Genomic DNA, 17,408 nt, shown 5'->3' with positions numbered 1-17,408 from the left:
ACTTATGTAAACTCAAGATGACACTTTATGGTCTCAAACAAGCAAAGAGAGCTTAGTATTCACAGGCTGAAAAACGTTTTCAATCTAGGGTTTCATTACAAAACCCCTAATTTATTGTGGTTGTTTTGTATTGTTGTGTGTGTAGGAAATTCACTCTTGGAATTTTCCAGCAATTGCACTATCTCCTCCCTCGAACCCTTTCACTATTGCATACCAAAGTAAATTCCCTGATCTAACTTATGATTGTATGACATTATTTTAAAATAGCCATCCTTGTTGCTTATTAGACAATAAACAAAAATTCACAATCACGCTCCACATATTTGAAAAGGTGCTTGTACTTCACTTGTCATGATATACTTGATGAATGAATGAAAACCTTTGTCATGCCTTCATTTGAGCATCATTTCCTTAATCACCATCCACACAATCACATGAGAGAACTTACTTGGAGTTAGGCCGAGATACAGCCGGTATGTTGATGTAGTCCTATCCCGCTTGATGAAACATTGTACAGCAACATTGCGAGGCCCAGGCTGATAAAACAATAAACATTAATCAACAACTACACACTCCAAGACATGGGGGCCAGCAAACATCAAGTGCACCTCTATAAGGTGAAAACTAGCCTTCTGAAATACATGCACTTGTAAATTTTAGCATCAATTTTCTCTTTTCTTTTTTTCAAAAGCATCAAACAACACATAAAATCTCTACAAATGGAAGCACTCACAGGTAAGCAAAAAGAGCATACATTGACCCCATGATCTTGCCCATGGGAATTTTCAGCTAGGGGCTTCCACCAGTGACTCTTCAAAGGGGTGATATCCTTGAGTTATGTGCAAGGGATAGAGGCCAGTCTTCACTATTGCCTCGCATAGATGCTTTGGGAAAGCATGTACCTCTAGCATGTATTTCTCAGCTCCATTTCAGCACAATGCCTATGGGAGGAGTTGGCAACCAGACAGGAGGCTCTACATAGAGTATAGACCACCTCAAGTGCAGCTTGAGCAGCAAATGCAGCCTAGACAGATTTATGTGGAAGGACACCATATGCCAAATACTCACATGAGTTTGTGGGGACATTGATGTTGCCTTGTCAAATCAGCACCATGCCTACCTGGGCGTACCATTTGAGGTCAAGGATAACTTGTCTTTCTTACATTATGGCAGGAGCCTGGTTGGACAAGTGTGACAGACACTTAACAGATATTTTGAAGACCATAGATTCGAAGGAAAAACAAAGAATCCTCATATTTGGGAAGAATGGCTATCAGCTTTGGAAGGATATTTCAGATTATATCCAATGGATGATGAGGGCAAGATTCTTTATGATGGCATGCACCATGCCAACACCTGGCTGAAGACTAAATTTTCATCTTGGAAGCCCTACACATGGGAAGATTTCAAAGACCTCATGGATACCATGGTTAGAAGGAAATTACAGCAGTACAGCCCAGGGTTGAAGGCCTTACATGTGAGGACTAAAGATCCCTTGAATGTTCAGGAAGCACAAGAATTTCCGGAACTGTTTGAGCCTGAATATAGCATCTATAATGAAGATGATTTTCAGTTTATTGCATTTGGGCAAGACAACATAGCCAGAGATGCAGTGGATATAAGGAAAAGCAATGAATGCTCCCAATCTAGGCAAAAGGGGATAGCAAAGCATAAAGAGGTGTGCAAAATAGACTCCATGAAGATAACTAATGCCCATGTAAGTGTGGAGTGTCTTGATGAGGAGCATGCTAGGAGGGATCAATGCTGACATCACCAAGGAGGTGCCACAACATCTAGGGCAAAGACCTATCCTACTTTTCCTTTTGACCCAGGTGGCCTGCATGTTGGAGCATGTTTATTCTACAGCAGGGAGTCATGGAGTTTAACCATCACAGACAAAATTATATAGAGCGGGGATGGTTGTAATGAAGGCCAAAAGCTGGTAAAGTTAGTGGGGGGTAGGATTATTAGTACTTAGGGGTATTTGGAAGATAGAAGGTCAAAGGGGATAAGGAGCTACTATGTAAGTAGCCTCCCCTCATTGCAATGTACTTTTAATGTGGCATCTAATCCTATCTACTCTCCCTCCTCCTTCCTCCTGCAGCCTATTCTCTCTCTCTCTCTCTCTCTCTCTCTCTCTCTCTCTCTCTCTCTCTCTCTCTCAGAGTCAGCCCCAGGGCACAGTGAGGAGCTAGCTGACACGAGGGCAGCTTGGATCAGCAGAGAGAGCCAACATAGTGCCATTGAGAGAGGGACGCAGAGACCACACACGAGACAGAGAGTACACAGAGCACATTCCATTGAGGTGCGACCTATCACAGCGTTCCTCGGGGGGGACCGGCAGAGATGAGGGGTCACTCTGGACATAGCCCAAAGGGTTCAGAGATTGAGGAGACCAAGTCCCCTGCCACAGCGTGAGACAGCCCAACAGATGCAGATACAAGATATCTTCGCAGCTCACCAAAGAGCCATCATTGTGCCGAGCGTCGGCCTCTGAGTCCTAGTGTCCGAGATTGACCTGATTCAGCTTGTACTTGATGGAATGATTTGATTCAGTTGTTTCAGTTGACATTTGGTTGACTATTGATTATGACTTTGCTAATATAGATTAGTACTCAGCAAGGGCCTTAGCGCGCCCTTTGCTCCAGCCCTTTGAGGCTTGTATGAGTTTCCCTTTTTTTGTGTTCTCTCTCTCTCTCTCTCTCTCTCTCTCTCCCACCTCTTCCTTGCTCTCCTACCCTTTCTCCTTCCTTCTATCCCTTCCTCTCTTTCCCTTCATCTCCTCAACCCCACTTTCTCTAATCTGTCCTCTACCACTTTTCTACACTTGAAATCATGGCCAGGTCGCGCACACAGACAGGACTTCACTTGGGGCATGGCATCTTCATTGACACAGGTGACGTGCTTCTCTCTTGCCAGAGACATGATTTCTCTCTGGAAGATGGAGTCTAGGACACGGTGGCCAGTATTACTGCCAGGAATATCTCAGTAGCACGCTGCAGTTTAGAGATGGGGAGGCAGCAAATTCGGACTTCAGCCACCCTCATCAACATATGGTATGATATCATCTACACCCTGCAAGCAACTTGGAAGCAAGGCACAGAGGATTTAGGAAGAACGCCGAAAGGCGGAAGCTTCTCTACAAGGCATGGCCTGCAGGCAATTTTTTTCCTAAGGATGAAGCAACATAAATCTAATGAAAGCAATCGATTCCTTCAACTCTCGATGCCTTGATCATGTGGAGCACCACTCGTACACTCACTCTCTGCAGCAATCAATGCAGATTGTGAATTCTCAAGTTCCCTGCATTTTGAACTTTTTTTGTGAGAATAGCCCTCAGATGGTTGAATGTTGGCTTCAATCTCTTGGGAAGGCTTGTTCATTGTACCCAATCGTGCAAAAATCGAAAGGCAGCTCATGCCTCCTTATTTCTCAGGATTATACTATGGAATATATTTGAAAGAGACTCAAACTGATCAAAGGTTGGGCTTGACAGACTAATGTATTCCGATCTCATTTAAGGTAGAAGAGAAAGGGAGGTTATAGAATCAACCCTCCTGGGCAAACCTCCTTAAGTGATAATTCATTTTATCGGAAGAGTGATCAGAGTTCGACTAGGCCCCCACACTCTGGTCATCCTTCTAAGTCTCATTCAACTCTAAAATTACTTTGAAGCATAATGCCATGTGAAATTTGTAACTTTTACTTCTCTAGGAAAACTTTCTATATTTGGCAGCAATAACCTCACTTCTGTAGACTCTGAATACTTATCGAGACACATCCAGTGGTACCCTTGGTTGCCAGATCTGATAAGTATATACCTAGATGAATCCAGGAACATTCCCAAACTCATCCTCTAAAAACACAACATAGTACAGTTTCGATCTCACAATAGTCACTCATAAGATTGAAAACCATAAACTCCATCACGCATAGCAGGGACTAGCTACTATGACATCCCCACTGACGTCATCAGCGCCCAACAGTGGGTGTAGACCATAGTATAAAAATATGCTCTCACAAATACAAATCCACACACCCACACATACTTGAGCATCCATTTATACAAAGTCTTCGTACTGAGTTTCTATCGGCACTCCGGAGGTGAAAGGCAAACTCAGCCATGATGAAGGCTAGCACTAAAGGAGAAGGCTAATCAAAAAGTAGTCCAAATCTCTTCATTCAAGCTACAACTGCTTGTGAAGCCTAAACGATTTCATTTTAGTCTCTCCCAAACGAGCATCTAAATCTAGCTAATAGGGCAACGCACCATTTAAGATAGAAAGAATTATCGCAATACCAGCAGGCCGCAACTTGGACGAAAACTTCACAAGGTGAAATTTGCATGTCCGCTAATACGGCAGAAGCATATACCTAGATGAATCCAGGAACATTCCCAAACTCATCCTCTCAAAACAAAACATAGTGCAATTTCAATCTCACGATAGTCACTCATAAGATTGAAAACCATAAACTCCATCACGCAGAGCAAGGACTAGCTACTATGACATCCCCATTGACATCATCAGCGCCTAAGGTGTCAAAAGCCTCTCAAAAAGTTTGCTTCCCACCTAAACCCTTTTGAAAATTCTAAGGGGCTAGGTGGCTGCATTAGGTCAGCCCCACCGTCCACATCTCTCCTTGCCAAACCAAGTAGGCCAGGCAATTCAAGAAGTGAGAGCAACTGCTCCTAACACAAGCATAGATAATAAGTTTATAATGACAGAAGTTACATCTGCTAGCTGTGACGATGACATACTCCTTAGCACTCATCAGCAACAGAGACAAGTCTTCCACTACACCCAAAGTGTAACCAACTGCAGGTTTCTTAACTAGTTATCTGACATTCTTTGCGTCGTGTGTAAGTCAAGCAGTACGATCGATCAATATGAGTGCAAAAATGACAGTCACATAATTTCCTAAATATAAAGACCCGGAAACCTCCAAAAAAAATAGTAAGAGAGGATATCATCTCTTCGTTAACTAGCAATGGGCAACGGCTTAACCATACATACACATGATTACTAAAAAGCATGAGAATGCATACTATAAAGAATTTTCATTTTGGAGTATGCTCGTGCACCCAATACATTCGATACCTGGGTGCACATCAATCGCCGAGCTTCAACAATCCCAAAAATAATCATTAAACTGCACGTTTAATTCAAACACCTACCTGTTTTAATGATATCGGGAAAGTGATTTTTCCTGATTGTTCAGGAGTCTTTACAATCTCCTTTGTTATCTCTCTCCAAGTGTTGCAAACTGCCGCACATGCAACAATATGCTTCCGATTGGGCCAAACACACTCACTTTCCTCGACTCTCTGTATGACATCCCTAAGAAGCTCGGGAGGCATGTTAGCCCAGCAACTTTGCGGTTCAATCTGCAAAGCACCTTTTCTGTATGAGCTCTCGTCCAATACTGCACTGTGAGACCGGGCTCGTTGAAGGGGAGAAATTTTGACCTCAAAGCTCCTCCTAGAAAGACTGCCAATCCCATCCCTTATGTCTTGAAGTTCCCGGATTAGACCCTTGAGGGGCATTTGGACAAGCCTGTAATCAGAGACCAATAGAGGCAACTTCTGCAGTCGACCGCGTCGCACCCAACAAGAAAATCCTGGAATTCTCTCTTCGTAGGCTAGCAAAAGCTCGAGCTTGGCAAGTAGACAGACAAAGCCCGACGTTCTCCAGTGTCATTAATGACTTAACGGTCAGAAATTAGCAAATCCTGTAAGTGTATCAGCCAGCAAACCTCCTTCCAATGGTAGCCCAATTGGGTGTTAGCCCCTTATCTTTTCATATTTTCCCATTGTTAAGGCCGCTTGTGCTGAGGAAAGGTTCCCACATGGCATAAAAGATAGCTCGTCCGCCGTCACAATATGTACAAGGAGCATGACTCCACACGCCTGACTGGAACCGTCTCTTTTGAACAATCCAGTCTAAGACGATGTGCCTCACTAACCGCGCAGACCCTGACACATGAATTCCAATTCCAGTAGAAGCGCTGATTTTCTAAGATGCTGCAAAGGGGGCTCCGTATGAAATGCCAGGAAGGCTGTAGGTGCACACTCTGCAAAGGAGATATATTGAATTCGCAATGTCCTGCAGACTGCTCAACTCCCTAAACTCCTGCACTTCCAGTAGGAGGGGAACGAAAGAACGAGTGGACATATAAGAGAAGCCACCAGATTGAAACCTCGCAAAAACAAGCTCGAATAAAGGAATCTTCAGCCGCAAGGTTACGAAAAGAAATCCAAAGAAGAGACAGATTATAGTCTTACAAATTGCACAGGAACAGGGGAAACAAAGAGATCGAGGCGGGGAGGGAAGCTAGGGAAAGGCCAGAGGGGAACCAGCTTGGTATGGGAAGCTAAAAGGGGGGGGGGGGGGGCTAAAGGGAAGAGAGGTGCGGGAGAAAAGGGAAAGGCAAGGCAGGGAAGGGGGGGGAGAGGAAAAGATCGATGAGAGGGGGGCAAAAAGGGGAACAGGAAGGAGCATTATGGAAGGGGAGGAGGTAAGGGGGGGGGGGGGGGGGGGGGCGAGAGAGAAAAAAATGCGCTGACCTCGATGGAAAGGGATGGGGGAGGAAATGCGGAACACTGAAAGCAACTGCTGCTGCTGAGAAGAAATGTGTGCTGCAGAAGCTGCTGGTGCTGCTCGGGGGATGGAAATGGAAGACGGAGGGATCGAGGATTGGCTATGGCGATGAAGATGAAGCTGAAGATGAAGCTAAAGCTATGGCGATGAAGATGAAGAAGAAGACCATAAAGATGAGGGGTCCCTTTGCTCGGACTTCAAAACCCTCCAATCCACTTTACCCCCCTTTTTCATGTCCGCCTTTTCTCGTTACCTTTCCCCCCCCCCTTTTTTTCCTCCTCCCTTCGATCTTCCACCTCCCCAATCTCCACCGTCCATCCCTCTCACCGTCCGATCCCCCCCCCTTCCATCCCCGCCGTTCCCCTCCCCCCAAGCTCCTCCGCCGCCCGATCTCCCTCCGCTTCGATCCCCGCCGTCCGTATCCCCTTTCCTTGTAGCATTTTTGGTAGCCGCCCGATCTCCCCTGGGCCCATCGTAACCGTCCAAAATCCCCGCAGCGTAATTATACAAACTATTCCCGATCTATCCCACCGTCCACGTGTCACTGGTCGTTATCTAACCTTTTAAGTCCCACCAAATTTTATGTTAATAAATCCTCTTCTATAAATACACTCTCTCGCATATGGGGTCATGCCATTTTAGCCCTTATCTAAACACTACATCATAGGTTGACTGATACCTTTTATGGCCTTTTTATCCATAAACTACATATTTTCCTTAATAATTGAAGCCCATCTACTTTTTCCATGCAGCTTTTCCTTATGAGAAAGAAAGAGAGAGAGTGTCACCTACACAAAAAATTTAGACAGAAAGAGAGACTCACTTCGTCACCATGACCACTCTTAATATTTTTATCAAATCACAGAGTAATTAATAAGCTCACCAAGCAGAATGTGATTGCTCTCTTGAACTCATCGCTTACACACCATCTAATCCCAAATTTTTCGAAACTATTCTTTAGTATTTTTCCCTGCAAGTTACTACTTTAAGAACACTTTTTACAATATGAAATGCATGGTGGTTGTAATGCTAGTACCAAATAAGGTTATAATGGTCGCATTACCATTTTGATAATGTAAGTTGTGATTCTCAAAAACTTTTGTTTTAATAACAAATACAAAATACAATTTTGTGGAAGTCACTCACCTAAATGCAACATAGATATGCAATATCATCTTCTATGTTTACTTTATCGCAACTATGTCAATGGTTCACTTTCATGATGTGCCAACTTCTCCCCTACGCTTCTTTTTCTTTGAGAAAGTATGCAACACTACAAGATGCTAGAACAAAAAGGATTCGCTTTGTACTTTGATGATCATCAAAAAAGCTTTAAGCGGTTGAAGCCACCACATCTAACATTGAGGCATTGCATGCCCATTATGAGCACCCATCATGAGTGCTTTTATTATGCCTCTTGAAAAGTTAGTATTCTATCAAAGTTGATTAAAAAGAGCTATTAAGAACCCTTCCCACAAACCACTATTATACAAGGAATATATGATACTAATTCTTGACTTGTGCATAACTCACATTCAAGTGGACAAATTCTAGATACACTTTCCTAAAAGCCCAGAGGAAGAATGCTATAGAAAGTCTGGGGCCATACTTGCTTACAAAATTATTACACCAGCATCACTAGAAACATCCATCACCTTCAACCACATGGATATTACAATATCGGTGAAGGTTGATTATAACTTTTCAAGCATGAGACAATCGTTGTCTTCTTAAGCACGAACATAGTAATAGAATGAGGGAAGGCTAGGAAAACAAAATATTCACTTACAAAGCACAAAGGGAGATGAGAGAGAGAGAGAGAGAGAGAGAGAGCAGGGCCATTCTACTAAGAGTTGAAATCCTTCCTTGTTTTAGACCTATTTGTGTATTCAAACTATCAAGGGGTGGACTAACGTGTAGACAGGAGGCATCTTGTTCCTAGGGTTGCTTGGGTCCTTTGTTGCAATTTAGTTTTGGATACAATCCTAGAATTATATCCAAGAGCTTGTATGAATCCAATATGGCAATGATGATGAACTTCCAGAGTGTGAAGTTGGTTGCATCAATGTTGCGTTTGTGGAAATTAGGTGAACGACTTCACAGGGTTTGCACTAGAGCCACTAGATTGTTGCGAGCAATCACTCCAAATGTTTTCTACCACAAAAAGCTGGTTGAACTTGCACTTATGTTCTTACTCAAAGCACTTGTGCTTTGATACCATGAAAGAAAATAGGACATAGCAAAAGATAATAGCTAGAAAGAACAAGAAAATTATGATATGCCAAAATTGTTGATACACCTAATGGCTATTGCTGTTCACACATGCGCTCTGAAGAGAGAGCTTAGATGGTGATTTGGATAGATGTTGGATGGAGGACTGTCAACACTAAAGATCAGATTCATCTCAAGGCGAGGAACGACTACTATCTAGTGTGGCACCCTCTAGTGTCTAAATTGGGGACCCTCCCAATATCCATTGCCTAGCATGACTTCTCCTCAAATGAGGCCTTACGATAGTGACCATCATGGATTCTCCTCAAATGAGGGCCTTACAGCATTGGACACTTGAAACGGCGTGTAACTTCCATGAGAGGTGGACATTTGAGCTAGCTTTGGCATAAAGCTCCCAATTCTCATCTCGTAATTGGATTGACCTCATGATTTTATGGGGCTATTGCAGTTACTTTTCTTATGATGTAGGACATTTGTACATTTTTGACTCTCCTTGTTTATGTGGGAGTATCATTTTGAACACCCCTTGAAGGGGATTTGTGATACTATCCCCAAAATTCTATAGAACCATCCCCCTAATCCTCAATCCCTCCCCATTAGCTTTTTGCACCCTCCTTCTCTCTCCCACAGTGCGCGTCCCCTCTTTCACATCTTCACCACTTCTCATGCTCTTTCCACATCCACTTCTCCTCAACCATCCCCAACCACTTTTCCTAGACCAATTTTGTTGTTCCATCTCCTCCTCCTTCCATGTCTTTTTGCCACCTCCACCTCCCCTCCCTCTAACACCGCTACCCCCACTTGTTTCTACCACATCCACTCTCCTAAAGGTATTCTTATTCTCCGCCCCACGTCCCCTCTTTATTTCCCACCTCCCTCCCTTCTCATTTCGCTTCTTCCCCTCTTGCCTCACACTTTCCCTCTCCTTTCCTCTTGTTTCCTGTAATAAATCCTAGATTTACTATATTTAGAAATGTGCTAAGGAACAGAAAGGAGACTGAAATAGCAGAGAACAAGGAATAATTATATTGCTTGAGTGTCTGTAGTATCTGTAGTGTGTCATCCATACAATTGGGCCTCTTTTATATAGAGAGTGAAGAGTCACACATGAAAAGGTGTGTACTCCAAAGTGTATGTGCATGAAGAGGTGTGTACCCCTTGTGAAGGGTGTGACACTTGATGAGAGGGTACATTACAATAGAAGTGTCTCTTCAATAGAATGTCTCTTGTGAAGGGTTGTGCCTCATAGGAAGTGTCCCGTCGAAAGGGCATATCCTTCCACAAGTGTCCATTCATCAAACCATCCATAAGTCTAGAAATAGAGAAAGGAATTCGTCACAGATCGTGACATCCCCTCCCACTCAAAATAAGACCCTGGTGGAGATAATGAACTGATGTAGAAAATATCACGGTTATTTTCTGAAAATACTACTGTAAAATGTCAGGGTACTGCTGTAAGTCTTCATCAGATTGCCAAGTAGCGTCGGAGTCGTCCAGATCTCACCAAAGAACAAGGAATTCTGTGATAACTCGATGTCGAGTCTCTCGCTGTCAATGGTCCAGAATACGCTCACGAATAAGGAGAACATAATCGTCTTCGATTTCTGGGACATAATCACCTGCAGGAGGAACTGCTTCATCACCTGGAATGTACGTCTTTAGCCAAGAAATATGAAATGTCGGATGGATTTTACCCCATGATGGTGGTAATTCCAATTTGTAACTTAAAGATAAATTTTTCTTGATGATCCAGAAAGGTCCATAGTATCTTGGTCGCAACTTAGGAAACACAGACTTAACCGTCTTATAGCAATGTGGGGCTACAAATAATAGCACCATGTCACCAGTGTTAAATTCTAGGTGACGTCTATGTTTGTTGGCAGACCGTTGATACCGCTCTTGCACTTTTCGCATATGATCCCTGACTTGGAGTAAAATGTCTTGCATTTCTTGAACCAGTTGATCAGCTAGGGCCACTCGATGTTGAAGTACAAAATTCGTTGGTACAATCGGAGTGTGTCCATAAGCTGCTTGAAATGGAGTCATGCTGATGGCACTATGGAAAGAGTTATTATAAGCAAACTCAAGGAGTGGTAGATACTCTTCCCAAGCTGCTAGGCGTGACTGAATATAATGTCGAAGCATTTCTTCCAGAACTTGGTTGACTCTTTCAGTCTGGCCATCTGATTTTGGGTGGTAGGCTGAACTGAACAGTAGAGTTGTACCCAAAGATTCGAACAGTGAAATCCAAAAGTGACTGGTAAACTTAGGATCTCTGTCGGATATGATATTCTTGGGCAATCCATGGTGTTAGAAGATGTGTTGTATGACGAGTTTGGCGATGTCCGGAGCCTGTGCACTGCTTTTGCAAGCAACAAAGTGTGCCATTTTGGACAATCAATTAACAATTACCATAATCTGAGTGTTACCTTTGGAGGATCGTGATAGTGTTGTAATTAAATCCATGGAAATACTTTCCCACCTTTCAGTTGAAACTGGAAGAGGCTGAAGAAGTCTTGTTGGAAGTCGTCGGCTTGCTTTCATTTATTGACAAGATAAGCATGATGTAACCATTTTGATGACGTCGCTTTTCATCTCAGGCCAGTAGTATGTTGCACTGAGTAACCTATAAGTCTTGTTGATGCCTGGATGGGCAACATAAGGAACTACATGATGCTTTTTTAACAAAAGACGTCGAACATCCTTGTCATGTGGTACACAGACGCGATCTTGATAATACAGAAGGTCGTTCGTATAAGAATAGGATGAGAAAATCTTCTGTTCTGAAGTCGAAGGTTGATCTTTTGAAAGAACTTGTACTGCTGTGCCGAAGTCTTTATCATTGAAATACTTCCCTTTGAATGAATTCGGAACATCCACTAATAATGTAGAGATTACCATAGCTGATGCTAGAGTTAACCTGCTGAGAGCATTTGCAACTACATTGTGTAGTCCTGGAATGTACTCAATGGCCATGTGAAAGTTGGCTAGAAACTCAACCCAGCGTGCTTGTCGAGCGTTCATGACTGGCTGAGTAAAGATATACTTTAGAGAGTGATGGTCTGTCTTGACCACAGAGTCGGCTCCCATGAGATAATGTTTCCAAGAGCGATAAGCATGTACAACGGCAAGAAAGTCCTTATCATAAACCGGGTATCGGGTTTGGATATCAGAATGTTTATGGCTGTCAAAAGCAATAACTCTGCCTTCTTACATCAAGACTGCTCCTGTAGCGATGTTGGAAGCATCGGTCATGACCTCAAATGGAAGGTTTGGGTCAACAATAGCCATAACTGGTGTGGTAGTGAGTGCTTGCTTGAGTTGTTGGAAACTATACTCTGTTTCGGGAAGCCACTGAAAAACTGCTATGCTTTTCAATAATTCGGACATAGGAGCTGCGATTTCGGAAAACTGATAGACCTTTGTATGGTAGAAGTTTGCCAATCTGAGAAAAGAGCGGACATCATGAACATTCTCAGGAGTAGGCCAGTTTTGGATTACCTCGACCTTCTTGGGATCCACAGAGATGCCTTGAGCGGAAATAACATGTCCCAAATATTCGAGTTGGGTCTTGAAGAACTCACTCTTCTCAATGTTGATGTAGAGAGAATTTGCACGGAGAACTTCAAAGACTTGGTGAAGATGTTGTTTGTGCTCATGTAGGGATCTGCTGAAAACGAGGATGTCATCGAGGTAAACGATGACGAACTTATCGAGGAAAGGCCTGAAGATGTCGTTCATGAGTATCATGAATGTGGCCGGGGCATTGTTTAACCCAAAAGGCATGACCAAACATTCATAGTGTCCATTGTTCGAAAAGTTGTCTTGTACTCATCGCCTTCTCGTATGCGAATTTGATGATAACCTGAACGAAGATCAATCTTTGAGAATTGTGTTGTGTGTAGAAGTTGATCGAAGAGGTCATCGATGCGAGGCAATGGATACTTGTTTTTTATAGTGAGCTTGTTGAGGGCTCGGTAGTCGATGCAGAGGCGCATTGACTTATTCTTTTTTTCCACAAGTAGTACAAGAGATCCGAAAGAGCTGCGACTAGGCCGAATGTGACCTTTGTCGAGTAATTCGGTCACCTGTCTTTGGATTTCTTCATTTTGAGTGTAAGAAACCCGATAAGGAGGTTTCGACGGTGGATTACTGCCGGGAATAAGTTCGATTGGGTGATCCACTGGTCGTTGAGGTGGTAACTGCATTGGCAATTCCTGTGGAAAAATATCTAGGTAGGGCTGGAAAAAAGGTTGGTTGAGGTATTCAGGAGGATCCTTTGTTGATGTCTCCTCTACTACCGTAACCAACAGAAGTGAAGTCTTTACTTGACGTTTACGAACCCACTTCTTTACTTGTAGGGCAGAGGCAACTGGGGTTGAAGGAGGGTCCCTAGAACCAATTAGCTCAATAAGTTTTCCCTAGTGGACAAACTGGATAGTATGGCTGCGAAAATTGATTGATGGATCGTAGTCGTAGAGCCACTGTTGTCCAAGTATGACATCATACCGAGAAAGAGGCATGATGTCGAAGTTAAACTTGTCCGTATAATGTTGGATGCGAAAAGACAAGTTTTTGATCTTGGTGTTGCACAAGAAGGTAGTTCCATTTGCGAGTTCAATCTGATAGTCCATGAGACTAGGACTAGTGGTCAATCGAAGTTTGTCGACCATAGAACTAGCTAGGAAGTTATGAGAGCAGCCACTGTCGATGAGGATAGTGACCATTGTTCCACGAATCGATCCTTGAACACAAAGTACTTGAGTGGCCAAGGAAGGTTCGGGGTTGCTGGCAAGGCTCAGGTGGATGGTATTTGCCTTTCTTGTCTGGTGCTGGGGTAGCATCTTCTATTTGGGAAGTGCTAGGTTCCACATTGGAATTTTGCTTTGGTCGCTTGGGACAATTGAACCATCTATGGTTGCCTGTATAGATGGTACAAAGTCCTTTTGTGCTGGATTTGTTCTTCTTGTCAGTGGCCTCACCTTTATGTTGGGGATGTCAGTGATGACTTTGTGAAGAAGAAGAGGCGCGATCCTTGAAGGAGTGCTTCTATTGGAATCCAGCATACGATTTCTAAGACTTCTGGGGATCTTGAGACTGTCGCTGACCTTGATTATTGGACTTTTTTTGAAACCTGGTGTTATCTTGAGGGCGAGCACCTTTGGCCATAGTAGAGTTCTGTGTGCGATTAGCACTCTGCTTCCCTGTGTTTTGGAAATCTGTAATGCGCTTCTGCATAAGCAATAGCGCCAGCCGTGGTGGTGATGTTACTTTAAGGATATCAATGCATAACGAGGGATTTAGGCCTGAGATGAAAGCATGAAGGCGATCATCCTCAGTTGAACCATCAATCTCCAACATCAATGTGGTGAATTGAGAGATGTAGAAAGATAGGGAGCCTGTTTGCTCCAACTTTCGGAGTTTTGATCGTGCTTGGAAGTCTGCATTGGCAAGTATGAACTGCTTACGAAGCACGTGTTCAAAACGTTCCCATGTTAACACACTTTGGCCATCCTTTAAGCATCTTTGCCACACCATAGAAAAGCTGTATCCTTGAGGAGGGAGGCTGCCAAGGTGATCTTTTTGCCTTCAGTGAGGTCAACAGTATCAAAATACATGCGCATTTTTGCGAGCCATTAGTCAACTGCTCGGCGATTGCGTTGACCAGTGTAGGCTTCCGGAAGTTTGATGTCAAGTCTTTTAGTTTTGGAAGCGAAGTAAATGGTAGAGGGCATGTAGTTCAGTGTTTTCTACCTCAGGTGGGAATGAATCCGCATAGTCGTCTGGTTGCATCACGTCATCCTCTGTATGTGTGGTACTATGAGAATCTTGGAGTTGTTGGACTTTCTGGACCAAGTCGGAGATGCTATCCTGAAGCTGGGAAATTTGAAGTTGCAGTATTGTTTCGCCTTGTATGTTGACTTCAGGGGTCTTTTTTGGACTTGAGTCTTTGATCTCTGGAGAGGCTGCACGCGAGCGTTGCGATATATCTGAGGTCCCCGTGAGAAAAGCACGAACCTACGCTCTAGTTTGTACCATTCCTGGAAGAATATTTGGGCTGCTCCCTGAGGTTGCTCATGTTGGAGGGGGCAGGCGAGGCATGATGGAACCACCCGTGGAAATTTGGTAACGGAGGTCCTGTCAGAGGTAACACTAGTGATGCCGAAATGGGTGTTACTACTCGTGAGAGTACAGGAGTAGGTTGCAAAGTCCACGGATCTGAGAAGGGATAAGGAGCTGCTGTCAGAAGTGGAGGATATCCAAGAGAAGGAGTGCCTTTAGAGTGTAAATACTATCTTGGGGAAGGTACAACCTGTAAAGGAGGATATTTGGGAGCTGAAGGAGGTGGAGAGTACCCTGGAGATGCTGAAGCTGAGGGGTAAAATTCTCTCCAAAGATGGACAGCAAACTCGTGAGGAATATCCGGTTCTGGGTATCTTCGTGTCTCGTGGAACACAACCTGGACTGTGCTGAGGAAGTAATGTAACTGAGGTCTCACGCAGAAGGTATAGGATGTGGTCCAAATCACTAGGAGGGCACGTGACACAGAAGACCCAGGATGCCAAAGCTCCGAAATGGGTTGGTTGTGCAATCTGAACACGATATTATGTGGTAGATGATGCCTAAGGTGTCCTTGAAATGCCGGGTGAATTACCAAGGGTTTCCATGCTTTAAGGAAGGGTCTTTCATTTGCTGTAATTTGATAATGACAAGAGAATCCTTAGAAGTAGAATGGAAAGAATCCACCTGGCATTGATTTAATCTGCCAATTTGTTGCGTAGAAAAGGCCTGTAGATTTCTGTCCGGAGGTCCATGTTGCAGTGGGTTGAGAGGAGCAGATCGGGGCCTGGCTGGTCTGGATTGGAAAACAGGAACAGGGTGCTTTTAACAGGCTATCTTCATCACGAGAGGAGGGCTGAACTGCTGCTGATCTGGCAGATAATGTAGCGCAACAAAGGGGGGGGCAGGCTGTCTATGACGAAACAGGCTGCAGATGTCCAATGCTGGATCACAATAAAGATTGGCGAAACAAAAGGGGGGAGGGCAAGCTGTCAATGGCAAAACAGGCTACAGGCTAGATTGCGATAAAAGGCGTCAAAGGTTGCAGGTTGGATCACGATGGAGGCTGGCAAAACCAGGCTGCAAGCTTTGCAGGGACTGGTGCTGATCTGGTACTGCAGACTGGCAGGGAACAAGGCCGAAAACCTAGCAAGGGCAGGGGCTGCATATGGCGAGGGGGCAGGGCAACGAAATGGCAAGGGCAGGGGCTGCGCAAGGAGGCCAACCTGTTTGACGAAAAAAACTGTACGGGCATGGAAATCGGATCGTCCCTTTTGTCTTTTCGTTTGTGCTACCTTAGGTTGGGTGGTTGCCCAAAAAATTAAAGGGTGGGTTTATTTAACCCTTGGGTATCTAGGGTAGACCTAAGTTTTGGGGCTAGTTTTTCCTTTTTAACCCCTCTAGGTACCCTTTTTATAAGTGCTTGGTGCCAAAAGGTGTGCCTATTCGAAGGGGTGTGACCCTTGGAATAGGTGCACCTTTTCATGAAGGGGTGTGTCCCTGTTTGTAAAAGGGGTGTCCCCACATGAATAGGTGTGTCCTTTTTGCCACGATGGGGTGTGTCCCTTGGGTGAGGAGTCAAGACTCTTCATCAAAACGTGTGTCCGATGGTGGAAACGGTGCGTCCCTTGGTTTTGGGACAGCCCAAGCACATGAAAAGACACGATTTTTGTCATGTCCATTCACATCAACTCGTGATGTGTGGGAGATGGAGAGGCCATTGATGACTTTAGGCAGGGTTGGCGCTAAAAATTTTTACGCTCATTCTCTCTATCTCTTCCATGCAGAATGTACATGGATATCCTTCTAGCAGAAAAAGATGTATCCGATAGGCGCTAGAAGGTGGGGGGCATTTCCTACAGGCAGGAGCGAAATTAGCTCTGATAACTGTAAGAAATCCTAGATTTACTATATTTAGAAATGTGCTAAGGAACAGAAAGGAGACTAAAATAGCAGAGAACAAGGAATAATTGTATTGCTTGAGTGTCTGTAGTATCTGTAGTGTGTCATCCATACAATTGGGCCTTTCTTATATAGAGAGTGGAGTCTTACATGAAAAGGTGTGTACTCCAAAGTGTATGTGCATGAAGAGTTGTGTACCCCTTGTGAAGGGTGTGACCCTTGATGAGAGGGTACATTACAATAGAAGTGTCTCTTCAATATAATGTCTCCTAAAGGGTTGTGCCTCATAGGAAGTGTCCCGTCGAAAGGGCATACCCTTCCACAAGTGTCCATTCATCAAACCATCCATAAGTCTAGAAATAGAGAAAGGAATTCGTCACAGATCATGACATTTCCCTCCCCTTCCCTTTCTCTTCCCCTTGGATGCCCCCCTTTCCCTCTCAAACCCACCTGCCCCCCCCTCCCCCCTCCCCCTTCTCTCCTTGTGCATTGTATAGTGGTGGCACCCTATCCCATTCCCCCCTCCCTAACCTTGTGCATTGTGCGCCTTTGCAACACGCCATCTTTCTAATTCCCTCCCCTCATTGCAACTCCCCTTTGGATTATGGATAACCT

At 44.1% G+C, this 17,408-nt stretch overlaps 1 protein-coding gene across 2 annotated transcripts in view; it reads right to left on the bottom strand.

Annotated features, from left to right (window-relative positions):
* Positions 1-6,734, bottom strand: part of LOC147883123 (tubby-like F-box protein 6) — a 30,137-nt gene extending 23,403 nt beyond the window's left edge. The window contains exons 1-3 of one of the 2 annotated variants that reach the window (XM_087400139.1): positions 6,566-6,734; positions 5,177-6,131; positions 449-536 (exon numbers count right to left, since the gene is read on the bottom strand). In XM_087400139.1, the coding sequence (XP_087256265.1) occupies positions 449-536; positions 5,177-5,545 (457 nt within the window). In that variant the 5' untranslated portion in view covers positions 5,546-6,131; positions 6,566-6,734. Of the gene's footprint in view, positions 1-448; positions 537-5,176; positions 6,524-6,565 lie in introns of those variants that run through there. The other variant, XM_087400140.1, reaches the window with a different exon arrangement.
* Between the last annotated feature and the right edge of the window lie 10,674 nt (positions 6,735-17,408).

The sequence above is a fragment of the Dipteris shenzhenensis genome, chromosome 28, assembly GCF_047967505.1.
Source record: "Dipteris shenzhenensis isolate YYH24624 ecotype China chromosome 28, Dip_SZ_1.0, whole genome shotgun sequence".
Classification (NCBI taxonomy): domain Eukaryota; kingdom Viridiplantae; phylum Streptophyta; class Polypodiopsida; order Gleicheniales; family Dipteridaceae; genus Dipteris; species Dipteris shenzhenensis.
The sequence above is the reverse complement of the archived record's forward strand: the minus strand, read 5'-3'. Positions and strand labels throughout refer to the sequence as shown.